Consider the following 16,490-nt stretch of genomic DNA (forward strand, 5'->3'; position numbering starts at 1 on the left):
GAAGGATCACCGGAGCCCAGCAGGTCGAGGCTGCGGGGGCCGGGAGCAGCCACTGCACTCATCAGTCTGGGCGACAGAGTGAGACTCCAACTCAAAAAGGAAAAGGTAGCAGTTCCCCGTGCCGGAAATGGCCAGTAATGGGTCATCCCTGCAGGGTCCATGCTGTCCCTTGGTTTGGTGCCACAAAACAGGAAGGAGCCACCCCCGCCATGCCCAGCCAAAGAGGAGAGAGCCCCGCCGCCTGCCAGGCCTCTTTCAAGCAGCACTTCTGAGCGTGGCAGACCCTGCGACTAAACACTTCCTTAGCCAAAACACCCACTGGGGAAGAATTTGTCACCAGTGCCGCCAGAGGACTGACCCCGGTGGCCATGCCCTGAAGGGGAAGAGGACAGAGGTGCCGTCACAGTGAGGATGAAAACCCCCATGCAGACAATACGACGAGTGACTCCACCGTGAAAATCAGAGGGGCTCGGGCATGTGACAACGACAGTGGACGATGATCAAGCTGCTGGCCTCTTTCGAATTCCAGTTTAGCTGAAAATCCCCATCTAGCGAGAGTTACTGACTTGGTGAGCTACTTTCTGGTGACATTGCCGGACATCTGTGGGGCCAGATGTGCGGTCAAGAAAATTGAGGCCCCCAATTCTCCAGGGATTATTTGGAGGAGAGGGGGAAAAAAGGAAAGGTCAGATGTTTATCTTCTTTTATAAGAAGCCCCTTTTTAGGGTTATAAGGCCTCTTAAAGTCCTGGAAGGGAGCTTCTTACACGTAATTGTTCTTCCTGCCATGTCCAAAACACAAACTCCTTTACATGGGCTTGAAGACGAAACAAGCCTTGAGCCTATTCCTGACCTCATCAAGCAACAGTGAGGAGAACAGCCCATCTGGGATCAGTGGTATGCAACTGTACCCTTGGCAGAGGAGAGAGGAACAGAAGCTGATTGGTAACTTAGATAACAGAGACATAGATTAGATAGACGACAGATTAGATTAATGATTGATGGATGTTGATACAATAAACGATAGATAGATGATTGGTAGATATAGGTTCGAGATGATAATAGGTACAGATATTCGATGGATAGATATAGATGTAGATAGGTTAGATAAACGACAGGTAGACAGACAGACAGACAGACGATAGATACATGATTGATAGACAGATAGTATCCCAGGTCATGAGTGACAGGATGGATAGAATAGATGGATAAATTAGATGAGAGAGAGAGCTCTATTCATGTGTGTGGCAAAAGTGTCACAAGGATCATTTGTAAATAGCAAGGTGCACACACACCAAAAAACCTCACTTGCTTTTTAGATAGCCCTAAGAAATAAGAGCCAATTGTCTTCATTTTACAGACGTGGAAACTGCCATCTAGAAATATAGTGGGATGATCACAGCAAACAAAAAGTACCAGAAAGGGAAGTTCAGCTTAGCTCTGATTCTGTGCGCTCTCCCACCACTGTCCCGTTGAGTCACCTGCAATCTCACCCTCTGAAGCCCGGTCCAATAAACCGTGCCCAGCTGCAAGGGGGCCTGGGACAGGAGATCTGAGCGGAGGCCTTCAGGGTCTATGATTCTATGTCATTACCAGGCTCTTGGGGTTTTTTCCCTCACAGGCTCCCCACAAGGAAGGCTTCCAGCCCTGACCTATCATTAGAGGGAGATTAGATCATAAACACTATGGATTCAACCTAAAGACAGCAGGGCTTTCTTAGGGAAACCAGCCCAGCAGGTGGCCCACAGGGCTGGAGACAGTCGTCCTGTGGTCCAGCTGCCCTGTGTCTTGAGTACCATCCCCCACCCCACCCCCCAGCCCTACCCTGGCTCATCACACCCTCAGCAGTGCCCTCTTAGGGAATTGGACACCAAGGACAGCAGCTGAAGGAGGCAGCTCCTATGGGTGACAATCAGCTCAGCCCCTCCCTGTTTTACAAGCTTCTGGCTGTGGAATCCACCCAGCCCAAGTCACAACAGGGTGACACCCCCCCCACCACCACCACCTTTACAAAGAGGAGTTGGAGCAGAGCGCAGCGGGCATCTCTGGCTTCCGGGAAACCTTGGCAGACGTTCACGCAGTCTCAACAGAAGTCCATGGTCAGAGCCATGGCTCTTAACTTGGCAGCTTTCAAAACTACCAATGCCATTCCCACTTACAACAGTTAGATTGAAAGTTCTAGTCTCCCTGTATTTTTTTTTTTATAGACAGACAAGGTCTCACTGTGTTGCCCAGTTTGAGTCTGGTCTTGTACTCCCAGACTGGATCAATCCTCCTGCCTCAGCCTCCCAAAGTGCTGGGATTACAGGCATGAGCCACCGTGCCCGGTCTCTCTGTATTTTCTTAAAACTCCCCCAGGGGTTTCTAACGGGCAGTTGCAGTGTTTAATGACTGCCCTAGCTTATTGCAAAATTCCCTTCACTGGAGAGCGGCCTGGGCCGCCGCAATCCAACCTCCAGCTGCACCCCCTCTGTCATTAGGGTAACATTTAGTCACATTCAAAGAAAGCTACCTCCCAGATGGGTTAACCAGAAAGAACTCTAATTTCTACTCGCTGTAATTCCCCTTTATCATGAGCCACGGTAGTCAAGACTGACTAAAAGCAAGGAATTTGGGTAAATGGCTTTGCCCAACAATGGCAACGAGTCAGAGGCAGAGCCCTCAAAACCCAAAGAAATAAGCAGCCGTTTCTTGAGAAGAAACAGAAAGGTCTACTCAGAGAGGAAGAAGAGGGAAGAGGGAAAAGTGCCCCTTCATCAGCGATGAGGGGTGGAGCCACGGATGGTGAGGAGGAAAATGCAAATTCCTAGGCCAACCACTCCTTAAGACAATCAGTTCTGCCTCTCTGCTCTTTTTTTGAAACCGTCTCACTCTGTCTCCCAGGCTGCACTGGAGTACAGTGCTCACTGCAGGCTCGAACCCCTGGACTCCAGTGATCGTCTCACCTCAGTCTCCCGAGTCACTGGGATCACAGGCGCGATCCAGCACGCCTGGCTGGATTTTTGTAGAGATGAGGTCTCACTATGTTGCCCAGGCTGGTCTTGAACTCCCAGACCCAAGCAATACTCCCACCTTGGCCTCCCAAAGTGCTGGGAATATAGGTGTGCGCCACTACACCTGGCCAACTTTCCTTTTAAATCCCCATGTATCGTTAATTTTTTAAAGAAGGGCAGAATGCTCACTTAGGAAAAGCAGAGCAAACCAACCCCAACCCAGGTAAGGAAAATGCAACGGGTGCTCAACCCTAGTTCCTGTCTTGAACCGATGAAGCGATGTAAAACAAAACCGCTGAAAACTTACAGCGTGTTCAAGAGTTTTCTTAAGTGACTCAGTGGGTATGCCCCTGCTGGCTAAACACCCCTCCCTCTACAACTTAGCAAGGATGCTACCCCAGGCCCAGTCGTGCTACCAAGCTTTGGAGGGAAGGTGGGCAGGGAGGAGGGCCAGGAAGGGATGGGGTGGTTTCCACTGTGGTTCCCCAGCCCTGGGATTCTCCAGAGCCAGACGGATGCCACCAGGAGAAGACGAAGAGAAAGGGGAGAGGAGCCACCCACCCCCCCAGAGCAGATCTGCTTCCGTCAGTCTCCACTGTCAGGGGGAAGGGATCCCACGTAAAAGTTCAATGAGAAAGTGCTGTTTCAGGAAAACAAAGCTGAAGCCATCAAGAAGCAAAGAAGCAAAGAAGCAGGCCGGGCACAGCGGCTCACATCTGGAAGGCCGAGGCAAGAGGATCGCTTGAGCCCAGAAGTTCAAGCCAGCCTGGGCCACAGAGCGAGATCCCATCTCCACAAAAAATAAAAATAAAAAAATTAGCCAGGCATGGTGGCGCATGCCTGTAGTCCCAGCTACTTGGGAGGCTGAGGCAGAAGGATTGTCTGATCCCAGGAGGTGGAGGCTACAGTGAGCCATGATCGTGCTGCTGCATTCCAGCCTGGGCAATGGAGTGAGACCCTGACTCAAAAAAAAAAAAAAATGAGTAGAAGGACCGAAGGGTCTGGGCCCTCATCAGCTCATTCAACAGTTACCAGGCAGCCGGCACAGCACACTCCATGCATGCTGGGGTCACAGAAAAATGGAGAGCCATTATCTCTGCCCTCAGAAGTCTCTGCCTAGCTCACTCGGCCAGGACAAGGGCATCCCGGGGCACAAGAGTCTCTTGGAAGGTCTGATCTAGCTCCAAGGAACCTGGAGACTTGACCGCTGTCACCCCAGAGTGAGGAAGGCCCTGCTGGACCCCAGCATCCCCACGTCCCCTCCCCCTGATCCCCCCTCCTCAGCAGTCAGTTTGGCCAATCTGATCCACAGGAAGATCTCGATAGTCTGAACAACCTTCTCTGGGGAAAGTCAGAGAACAGGCTCTGAGAGCAGCCGAGGGCTGAGGCTCTCTGAGTTCTGTGTACAGCACCCACAGGGAGAGGTGGACTTGGACTCAGGGAGGATACAGTTGCCTCAAGAGAGGAGGCCCACAGCCTCCAAGAGCTAGGCTGGACAGGCTGGACACAGTGGCTCACGCCTGTAATCCCAGCACTTTGGGAGGCTGAGGTTGAAAGGACTGCTTGAGTCCAGGACTTCAAGACCAGCCTGGGCAACACAGCAAGACCTCCTCTCTACAAAAAAAAAATCAAAAAAATTAGCCAGGTATGGTGGTGCGTGCCTGTAAGTCCCAGTTACTTGGAAGGCCAAGGCAGAAGGATCACCTGAGCCCCGTGCCTGGCCCCCTCTGTCTCTTGCATTTTTCTATTCTCCACTCCTAAGGCAGTGTGCAGTGATTGTGCCACTGCACTCCACCCTGGACAACAAAATGAGACCCTGCCTCAAAAAGCAAATAAACAAAAAAGAGTGCCATACCTGTCGGCTCTCAGGGCCAGGAGCCAGGCGAGAAACCCTGGGGAATGGTGGTACTGGCCAAAATGTCCAAGACGTAGGATCCGGAGACCCACACAGGAATACTCCTGTTCCCAGAAGGGCCTTGCAGACCTGGACCGCCCCAGCCTACTCGGCTGGCCGGTCAAGTCCAACACTATGACCCACTTCATGAGAAGAGTATTTTAGGGTGCAAGTGCAAGCCTTCAGGAAAACCTGTGTGCTTCTCAGGATGCTGCATGTCTTTACCCTCTCCTTCAACTCTGCTCAGCACCAGGTGTTAGGAGACCAGCCCAAACCGTGCCCAGGAGTGGACGGATCCTTCCAGCCATTCAAGGCCGAGACCTGCGCCTTGACACCTAAGCTAGGCCCAGGCCCGCGGTGTCTGCCTGCAGAAGGCAGCGTGTCCTTAGGAGAAACACGTGACCTCACCCACGTGGGGCCTGGGAGACGAGGGGAGGAGCCCAGAGAGAGCGCCACACCGCCCGCCCATCGGATAACATGGCCTTCTAATCGCCAGGCCACGGGCAAATTCTATGGCGGCAACGTCGGTCCTAGACTTTGAAACTCTGGTCTGATGTGGTCGGTGCTTTTGTAAACACTTTCTAACCCTAGTCAAAGAAAGGCTGCAAAGGGAATAATCAAAGTATCAATTACAGACACATCCATATTATAGTGTGTGTGTGCATTCACACATGTGCCCTCGTCATCAGCAGGGAGCAAACCCAAATGCCACATGGATGAAAAAATGACAAGCAGTGGATGTACCACAGTGACACTCCTGAGCCACGTCCCCTCAGGAAGCCACCCCGCCTTCCTCCCTGGCCTCCTGCCTCCAAGAAGAGGCTCAAAAGAGCTGGAACAAGCCCAAGGGGTTTTGGGAAATGACTGCCGAGCCACCATGGTGCCCGGGGCCACATGACAATATCCAAGACGGGACCCTCTGCGTATGGAAAGCAAGCTCTGGCAGGAGGACCAGCGTGAGAGCTGCCGTCCCCACGCCCCCTGAAGGACAGCCTGGACAGTGAGAGCTGCCCCTGTCCACCACCACAGGCCATGCGTGGGCTCTGGGCCGCCCTCCCCCTCCTGCCGGCCCCCCACTGTGGCCAGAGCTGACCCCAGCGACTGAGGACGCTGGGGACACAGAAAGGGGGCCACTGTGATGAAGCGACTGCTTTCATCAGGGTGAACACGATTCACGTAAGACATGCAAACCATCCTTCCCTCCCCACAATGCTTGGTTGTCCGGCATCACCTGGACAAAGCAGGAAACCAGGTCTCCTTGGTGTATCCATTCATTCACTCACTCATTCACCTGTGAGCATTAATGGGGTGCTTCATGGGAGGAAGACACTGCCCAAGGAGTGGAGAATAGGAAAATGCAAGATACAGAAGGGGCCGGGCACAGTGGCTCATGCCTGTAATGGGAGCACTTTGGAAAGCTGAGGCAAGAAGATTTCTTGAGCCCAGGAGGCCGGACAAGCCTGGGCAACACAGCCAGATCCTGTCGCTACAAAAAATGCAAAAATTGCCTAGGTGTGGTAGCAGTGCCTGTAGTCCCGGCTACTTAGAAGGGCAAGGTAGGAGGATCACTTGAGCACAGGAGTTTGAGTCTACTGTGAGCTCTGACTGCACCACTAAACTCCAACCTGGGTGACAGAGCAAGACCTCGTCTCTAAAAAAATAAGTAAGAGACAGAAGGGCTTTGATGGAACCACAACGCGAGGCTGGACACCGTGGGATAAGAACCCCAGTGTTTGCCGAGGCGCTGAACAGCAGTCATAGGTTACAGGACAGGAGGCCAAGGACAAGCACTGGGAACAGGAAGCACCGAAGCAGGACTGCTAAGGGTAACAAAGCTTCCGGAAGCAGCGATAAAACGGGAGGGCACCCCTGGCTGAGAGGACAACGTTCGTCTGGGCTGCGGGGCAGGACCGGGCCATGTCGCGGCGGGCTCTGACACCTGGGATGATTCTCTGAGCAAGAAGGGAACCACTGAAGGCTTTGGAGGAAGGAGGCTAGAGAAAAAGCCTGGGGACAGACGGGGAAGACCGGGGCAATGAGACTCCTCAGCGGGCTGGAAGAGAGGACCAAGGCCTGAATCCGTGGGGGTCAAGGAATGGCAAGGGAGGACACCAAGACAGAAGCCCCTCGATGCCACAGGAGAAGATGAAGGCACGAGGGCAGCCCCGCAGGCTCCAGCCAGCATGACCCACGGGCAGCCCTCTCCAAAAAGGGGCAGGGACACGGGAAGAGAGGGGCAGTTCAACCGGGGCCGGAGGATGAAGTCACAGCCCGAGAAGTGACAAGGCCAATGTTCGGAGGGAGGGCGCCTTCAGCCCCGCGGCGACAGCTCCTCCGCCCGCCTGCCTGCTGGAGTCCCGACCCATCTCTGCCGGAAGGTGCCGCCCGGGAACGAGGAAGGCCCTTGCAGTCTGGGGCCCAGGGCTCCTCACCCTCTAGGGAAAGCCTCGAATCCAGGAAACAGAAATGACATTCAGAGCAGGGGCTCCCAATCCTTGGAGGTCCAGAGTCCCCGGGTCTGCCCGGACTCCCAAGAGCTACACTGCCAAACAGCTCTCCACATGGGCTCAGGACAACCGCCAGATTAAAATGCAGATTCACAGGCCCCGGGAGCAGATTCGCCACTTTATTTATTTATTTATTTATTTATTTTTTTAAGAGATGAGGTCTCACCAAGTTGCCGAGGCTGGTCTCAAGCCCCTGGGCTCCAACAGTCCTCCTGCCTCAGCCTCCCAAAGTGCTGGGATGATAGGCATGAGTCACCACCCCAGGCCTAGACTTGCTAATTTGATAGGTGGGTGGGGCCCAGGAAGCAGAAGGCACCCCTAGGGACACTGAGGCACAGTCCACTGGCCACGCCTGGAGAGGCTGTTTCCAGTGCTCTGGGGGGGAGGGTTCCGGTACCCAGTGTGGGATGGTCTGACTACAGGTACCACATCTGAGTACTTACTACCAGCCAGATGCTTTTCTGATGCTGCTGTCATCTGTCTTTGGAACAACTTTCCCCATGTTGCAGATGAGGCCACTAAAGCAGAGAGCAAAGTCAGGGCAGCTGGGAAACGGAGCCGAGAGTGAGTTCCACACCTGCACCGAGGCACAGGGTAAGTGTTGGCAAGCAGTGCTTATCCTTTGGTCTCAGTCTTCCCCTCTAGAAAATGGAGGTAACTGGGCAACACCCTCGGGTCCCCTCCCACTGTGGGAGTTTTTCTGTCCTCTCAATAAATCCTGCTTTCTCACCAAAAAGAAAAGAAAAGAAAATGGAGGTAACTGCTCCCACCTGCTTCCTGGAGACTCTGGGGCCCTAACAACTCTGGTGCCCATAAGGCCGCTGGGAAGTCCGCCATGTTTTCCCCAAGCAGTGACCCTCGGCCCTGCTGGACACCTCCCGCAGAGTCCATCTAGAGTCTCTGCCCACCCGCCACTGGATGAAAAGGTCAAAGGGCGTTCCCCCTGCCCCACGCTGAGGCCCCCCACAAAGGTAGCATTGTGCGACTCTCAACGGCAGGCTTTCTTGGATGGCAATAATATTATTTTCTGCTGCTGACGTGTCATCTCCTTGTTCCAAGTGGGACTATTCAGCTGTATTTTCCTCTGCGGGCAGTGCCATTTCAGACAGAAAGGGAGCCCTCGGGGCTTAGGACTTGGGAAACACACAGCCAGCAGGAAGGCGAGTGGAGATGTAACTGCAAGCCCAGGTGACGTGGCCTGAGGGAGCCAGAAACCCGGGAGGCAGCAGAGCACAGGGGTCTTTGTACCCACTGACTTCAAGCGCTGGTGCGGCGGGCAGCAGTGGCCCATGAAGTGGTCCCTTCCACCCGTCCCAAGCGCCCCACGCGTTTCAACAGGCATCAGAGAAGCCACCATCTCAAGGAAGGATCAAGGTACAGAAGTGGTGTTAAGCTATTTCTCCCTGTGAGGCCACCTTCTCCGGGAAGCCAGCCCTTGCCACCTGCCCGCTTGAAGCAAAGCAGCATGTACGACCAGCAAGCAGAAAACAGGAAAACCTTCCCGATTTCCTTGTCTGTATCATGACGACCCATCTCCCAGGGAAAGGTGGCTAGCAGAAATTCGAGAGTGGCCAGTCACGGGGGAGAGGGGAGGATGTGTGTGGGGAATCATGCCTATAATCCCAGCACTTCGGGAGGCTGCGGTGGGAGGATTGCTTGAGCTCGGAAGTTTAGACCAGTCTGGGCAATATAGCAAGACCCCATTGATTTGCAAGAGCAGTCAATATTTTTCTCAGGCCACAAAAGCAATGGAGCTTGGGTGACAACTCTGTCCACACACAGCCACCTCTGACTATTTTATTCCTGAGGCCTGCTCATCCGACCCTCCCCTCCACACACACACACACACACACACACACACACACCCCACTCTTTGCACGGCAGAGCCCGCGTGAAAAGGCCATCGCATTCCAGCCAAGGCAGCAGAACAGGCGACTGCCTCTGCCTCCCCTTTCCCGAGCATCTACCCAAAAGGCCATCTGCAGACAAGTCCGGGCTCCCTGGGCCAGGTGAAGGACCCAGGGGGATGTCCTTCATGCCTGAACAGAAGGAAGCCACCTGGGTGAACGGAAGGAAGGACACAGCGCTGAGGGAGGTGGTGAAAGTCGGGGCTGGGGCAGGAAGTCTGCCACCCCGGGGGTGGGGGGAGGGAAGACGAAAAAGGGTTAAAAAGCAGGGAGGGGGCCAAAGCCCAAGCACTCAGGGATGCAGGAGAAGAGACAAAGCGCTGATGGGGTCTTCCAAGTAAGTCTGAGAGAACAGGGCCCTTTGGTACCTAGTAGAAGGAAGCATCTGTCTCCGAACCCCATGAATGACTGAATGTGGGAGCTGGAAAGGACTTCCAGGGTCATCTCGCGCAAATCCTGCCCTGTGAAGAGGCACAGCGAGAGCACAGAGACGTGCAGGGACCTGCCCAAGGTCACACAGCAAGTTAGTGTCGGAAGGAGACCAGAATGCTAAACTCCTGACTCCTAGTTGGGGGTATCTCCCCCTCCAATGATAAATATCACTGACTACCTACTGGAGAGATAAATACTATTAATGGCTTACTGAGCCTCTGTGACCAGCCCAGGGGGCTGCAGGACCTCCATATGAACTCCAGACCGGGGCAAATCATCTCCTTGACTCCTCCAAGTTCAAGTGTTATTCTACAGCCCTGGAGGAGAGGCAGAAACGTCCTCAGGCACCAGCAAGTCTTGAACAACTGACAGAAAGGCAGGGAACCCCGAGGTGCGCAGGAGGGGCCCTCCTGTAGAACGGATCCCCCTAAGTTATAAGGCAACATGTGCAGCAAGACAGAAGACCTATGGCCGACACTTGGCAGCTTTTGTAGGCAGTGATAAAAAAAAAAAACCTGGAACAAGAGAGAGCTGGCCCTGATCCTTCAGACCCTGAAGACCAGGACAGAGAGCACCAGGGGGTGAGCTGCAATTTTAAATGCAAGGGAAGGCTGGGCGAGGTAGCTCCCAGCTATCATCCCAGCACTCTGGGAGGCTGAGGCAGGAGGATCGCTTGAGGCCAGGAGTTGGAGACCAGCCTGGGCAACATAGTGAGATCCCTGTCTACAAAAAATAAATATCTCTTTAAAAACTCAGACTAGGAGCACCTGGCAGAACCATGTTCCTCTAGCTCAGGTAAGATAGGAAAGAAGTCTTCAGACACACCTCTAAGTCACAGATAAGAAGCCCATCACTCTGAAAAATAAGCAGGAAAATAGGTTTTTCTAAAGCAGAAATAGCTAAGTTCTTTCTACTTAGATCCTCTTCTGAACCAAAGTTAGCTTCTCATGTACAACAGACTGTATGTTGACTTTCACTCTTAAATAAAAAGTTTTTTTAAAATACGCACTTGTGTAGCTTGCCCAGTTATTCAAGAACAAAATGCCATTTGTCGAAAGGTCAGTAGGCAATGCTAGAATCCACCAGTTCACCAGCAAACGCTTAACATGTACGCTACATCCAGGGAATGCAGTTTATGATTTGTCTGAACAAAAAGCACGAAGCCCTCAGAGCAAAACATAAGGGGGCTGGCAATTTTCATATTTTCATATCTAAAGGACAGTTATTATCTGTGAGGGCCCCGTCCGGGCAGGGCCACCCAATTCCCTTTATGTCAAACCCAGGCTAGAAAGTATCCTCACCCCTATTCGATTTTCATATTCATCAAATAAAAACTCCTAATTCAACATTTTATTTACTATACCCATTCTAAAAAAGCACTCTCAAGGATTTTCTTTTCATCAAAATCAAATATTTGAGCTAAGGCTCAAAATTGATAGCTTTGAAGATAACTCCAAAAGCTGTGTTTTCACAACCAAACCACATATTTTGAGTCAAGGAAGACAGAAGTCCCCAAGCAGAGAAAGCAAAAAGCCATTCCTCTCAACCTACCAAAATTCCCTAGAACCATATTCTCCAGTTCAACCGGAGAACTGAAAATCTGACAGAAAATGAGTGACACAGGTTAGGCTCGGTGGCTCAGCCTGTCATCCCAGCACTTTGGGAGGCTAAGACGAGTGGATTGCCTGAGCCTGCAGGTTCGAGACCCGCCCGGGCAACTTGGCAAGACCGCATCTCTATAATAAGTAAATTTTTAAAAATTAGCAGGGCGTGGTAGCGCGCCTGTAGTTCCAGCTCCTTGGAAGGCTGAGGCGGAAGGATCGCCACAGCCCAGCAGGTCGACGCTGGGGTGGCCATGAGCGTGCCACTGCACTCCAGCCTGGGCGACAGAGTAAGGCTCCAACTCAAAAAAAAAAAAAAAAGAAAGAAAAGCCGGGCTCGGTGGCTCAGCCTGTAATCCCGCGCCTTGAAAGAAAATGAGTGACACAGTTTGGAAGTTATCCCCTCCAGACCTCATGTTGAAACGTGATCCCGTGTTGGAGGTGGGGTCTGGTAGGAGGGGTTTGGGTCGTGGGGGCGGATCCCTCACGAATGGCTGGGTGCCCTCCCCATGTAATGAGTGAATTCCCACTTGACTGGTTGAAGAGTTTAAGAGAGCCTGGCACCTCCTGCTTCCCTTCACCACACAGCAGGCCTGTGTCCCTTCCCCTCCTGCAACAAGTGGAAGCTTCCTGCAGCCTCCCCAAAAGCGGTTGCTAGCACTCTGCTTCTTATACAGCTGGCAGAGCCATGAACCAAATAAGCCTCTTTTCTTTTTTTTTTGAGTTGGAGTCTCACTCTGTCGCCCAGACTGGAGTGCAGTGGCCGCTCCCGGCCACCGCAGCCTCGACCTGCTGGGCTCCAGGGATCCTTCTGCCTCAGCCTTCCGAGTAGCTGGAACTACAGGCGTGTGCCACCACGCCTGGCTAATTTTTAATTTATTATGGAGAGGAAGTCTCTCCAAGTTGCCCAGGCGGGTCTTAAACCCGTGGGCTCAGGCAATCCACTCACCTCAGCCTCCCCAAGCGCGGGATTACAGGCTGAGCCACCGAGCCTGGCAGCCTCTTTTCTTTATAAATTACCCAGCCCCAGGTATTCCTTTATAACAACTTAAAACAGACTGGGGCAACCCCTTCAGGCCCCCTCCCGCTGTGGGAGATCTTCTGTCCTCTCAATAAATCCTGCTTTCTCACTTAAAAAAAAAAAAGATTGATACAACAAGCATAAAGAAAGAAGTCCGTTAACACATCCTCACCCCCTGATTTGGTAGATCAAACCACAGCTCAGCTCAAAAATGAGCAGACTCAAACAACACAGACTTATTTGCAAGCTCTCATGCTGCCTAAGTGCTATGATAAGGATGCCTGAGCTCCTTACTGATCATGGTGGTTCCTCCAGCCAGGGCTGCCTTGGTTCCTTGGAAGAAGTCATCAGCAGACGTCATTCCCTGGTCGGGCATCTGGAAACGAGTGTGGACGTCAATTCCTCCAGGGATCACCATCCGGGAATGGGCTTCGATGGTCTTCACCCCTCCTGGAACAATCAGGTTTTCTCCTATTTGCCTAAATAAACAGAGTTGGTAATAAAAGTAGTAAATGAAACGTGTAATCAAATGGGATCTGACAGCTACTTCCACTAACCTATAAAAACTATCTACCCCTCTGTGCCATGGGCTTTTCCGATTGTTGGTAAGATTCACCACAGAGGCACTACACGCTGCTACCCACACTAAGAGACAATGCAAAATATAGTAGAAAGCAAAGGGCACCCATCCAAGGTATTGCAGGCCCCATTCAAAGAGGTTTGGTTACCAAGAAACCCCCTAAGATCAAGTGATAACAAGGCCCCAAGATATTTATATAAGTCACTAAATTTTCTGTACAACACATACAACCACGCTAATTATCCCACAGCAATTATCTCTAGACCTGGCTGTACTTTCTAGACATTCATTTTCACCACATCCTTCACTAAAAAGAAAACGGGTGTGAAAGGGTGGAAGCGCGCACACACACACACACACAAAAAGTGAACACTATAATTGCAATGACTTAAAAATCTGGAAGCCTGTGCTTAGCAATTTAGATAACAAAGGCAGGAAAATGAATATCCATTTTGTTGGGAGACATAATTCATATCTAATTTTTAAAAATATTTTTACTACATCTTTCTACCAGTATTTTTCTTTAAAAAAAGAATATTAATCAAGGAGGAGCTGGTAACATTCTAGAACAAATTAGTGAGGACCAAAAATAGCACACAGGCCTGCTCACTTCTAGGCCAGAGTCTTCCTGCTGGACCAGCTCACACCACCTTGTAACTATGGAAAACGGATCTTGAAAGTCATGGCATTTGAGAGGCTGGAGCTAAGACTGTCACAGCAAACACACATGGAGAAAACATTAAATGTGGAAATGTGAAGACCTATTCTAGGTTCATAAATCAGGGTGTGAGCTTCCAGGCAACAGTCATCTCCACTCCCAGTTTTCCACTCCTCCGGACAGCTTCGCTGCAAGCACTTGATGAATGCTGCTTATTTAAAAGCTGTCATTTGCTGCAGTGTTTATCTTTAAACAGATGTGCTATTTCTCCAGAGCCCTGTGAGCTGTCCCAGTAGGAAGGGCACGAGGATACTGGTATGTACTCAGTTCATTTAACCTTCTGGAGCCCCAAAATACCCAGACTCAGTAACGGCTCTGTTGTTTCTCCTTTGTGACATAATACACAATAAACACAAGAGCAGTCTAATGTGTGCTAGCTGCCACTTCAAGAACGAAGCCTAATATTCCCCCAGGATTCGGCAGTGATTTGTCTGTGTTACTTGGCAATTAACTTGGTATCTTTCTACTCCCCCCAACTTGGACTCTTGATGAAGAAAGCAGATGTGCTGTCTTGATAGGACGCAGCTGTATTCTGCGTCTGTCCTGTGATTGGTCAATCCAGCCCAAACAAGTACACGCTAGGAAAACCTTTCTCATAGTCAACATATCACAAACCAAGTAAACGAGCTGGCAACAAGAAGCTATTGTGTCAACCAGTTAAAAATAGCAAATTACATAATACACGATGCACTGAAGTGTGGTTCCCTAAATCTTGAGTTTTCGAATTCACTGATTACCATCAGCCAAAACGGGTTTAAAACAGACATTAAGGTGGTCACTCTGATGCTAGTAAGGCTTGATACTATGCGTGTGAATGCTGGCTAATTCATAGGAGTACTGAAAATACACGTGGCAAATACACACATACTTCTCTGTATCTTGAGTCACACTTACTTGATCAACCCATCTTCCATGTATATGTCTGCATAGAATGACTGGTCATCATTAACAATTTTACCTCCTTTGATCAGAAGACGATCACTCTGAAACAAAGAGGCAGTAAGGTCACAATGCAAAACTGACCTATGAGAAACACAGAAGGACTAAAAGTAAATGAGATAGGGATGCGTCTGCACTATTCAAAAGGGATGTTCAAAATTAGCCGATTTTGGAAAGGCTCGATGACAAAGGTAATCCTCCATGCGGCCACCAATTTGACACCTGACGTGCAGAACACATCAGGGCAAAGCTTATCCCAGATCAGTTAACCATCGCTTTCAATTAGACCTTAGGCCTTGAAGCAAAAAACAAAAATAAAAACAACTCATGTAAAGAAAATAATACCTTTTCAATGCCTTTTGGCTAAAACTCATTATTTAAAAAAAAAAAAAATAATACACCCACATATAGGAAAGCTCCGTCCTGGCAGGGTCTGTCAGGAAAAATTGACCAGAAGTCAGTTGTCATGGGACACAGGAGACAAACACACTTGGTTCAACTGTGGCAGGGTTTCAATTCAGCATGTCCTTTAAAGTTGTTATTTATCTTCGAGGTAAATCACAGCAAGCGTGACGGGGGACGGGGGGGGGGAAGACTCGAAAAAATATATCATTTTAACCAAGCTGTTAGGAGAAAGGTAAAGTTTTAGATTAAGTGTATGAGATGGCAAATTCTAAAACCTAATGTCACTATAGATTGTTGATGCGCTTACTTTTGGTGATATTTGTACAAAAAATTAGGGACAGGCAGCACATAAGGGCCAAGAATGTAAGAGAAATGCTATATCATGACTCATCACTATCCCAAATGCCGTTGATGGAATGGAATGCTAACGTCGTGTGTTCAGTAAATATGCACCTGTATTATTCCAGCCTGGGGTTTCAACCTTACCCGCTGAACCATATACTGCCTTTAAAATATACAACGTACACATTTCAAAGAGTGGCATTCATCTTGACAGCATTAACTCAAAATCTGGTGACAAAACAATGTCCTCGGCCAGTGCTATTGACATTTAGCAGCTACCAAGAAGGGGGAATCACAGAAAATGTTTTTATAATACATCAGCTACTAGAGAACAAGGAAAAAGATACTTTCACACATAAATACACACACATCTGGGTTTACAAATATTTATTGTTTCTCTATCATATTGAAAAACAATTTTGTACACTGCAGAGTCCTCCATCCTGATGTAGGACTTTGGAAAACCAAAGAGAGGCTCAACAATGATTGCGACACCTGTATAAGGTAAACGTAAAGGCCTTCACAAAATCTTGTCATGTACGCTTTGCCATCAGTGACTCAAAACAAATCTGCGAGGCAGACGGAGGCAGATTCTGTTTCGGTAAGGAAACTCAGAGAGGTTAAGTCATTTGCCCAAGTCAGCTGGTCTAGTGCCCTTTTTCTGTCTCCGATGATCCTTCTCTCCCAGATCTCTGAGCTTCCACAGGATAAATAAACATCACCTAAGAAGCGGAGATGCCCTGCCCTTCACCACCTGCCCCCTTAAACACTACGATACCTGTCCCAGCCATCACCGAGAAGCCCCCAACCACCATCATGCCAAGAAAGAGTAAACACCACAGCCTGGTTCACTCTAGTGCCTTCCAGAAGGCTCTTACATAAGAGGCTGGCCCTCGTGAGGGAGGGAGGAACACCACACTATAGGTCCTAAGATAAGCAGCCAGATTTGTTTTTTAAGGGTGGAGGGGGCGCTCTGTTAAAAATGGCTCTTGTTGATTGTTTGCTTTTAACATTGTTTTTCTCCTCACATTGTCTAAACAGAACTGCCTTGTTCGTTCATGGAGGCAGCAAATTATTGGAGGCTTTTAGCACACTGGCTCTCCATCCTCGCTCACCCTCCTTCCTCCGGCGCAGAGAACATGGGGGGGGGTC

The 16,490-nt window shown here is 50.3% G+C and overlaps 1 protein-coding gene across 1 annotated transcript in view; it reads right to left on the bottom strand.

Moving 5' to 3' along the window:
* DPYSL2 (dihydropyrimidinase like 2) overlaps nt 1-16,490 on the bottom strand; it is an 85,588-nt gene that overhangs the window by 67,456 nt on the left and 1,642 nt on the right. The window contains exons 2-3 of the mRNA XM_008058128.1: nt 14,547-14,635; nt 12,649-12,833 (exon numbers count right to left, since the gene is read on the bottom strand). Coding sequence (XP_008056319.1) covers nt 12,649-12,833; nt 14,547-14,635 — 274 coding nt within the window. The remainder of the gene's footprint in view (nt 1-12,648; nt 12,834-14,546; nt 14,636-16,490) is intronic.

The sequence above is a fragment of the Carlito syrichta genome, unplaced genomic scaffold (genome assembly GCF_000164805.1).
Source record: "Carlito syrichta isolate Samal-C Ts95f unplaced genomic scaffold, Tarsius_syrichta-2.0.1 Scaffold303218, whole genome shotgun sequence".
NCBI lineage: Eukaryota > Metazoa > Chordata > Mammalia > Primates > Tarsiidae > Carlito > Carlito syrichta.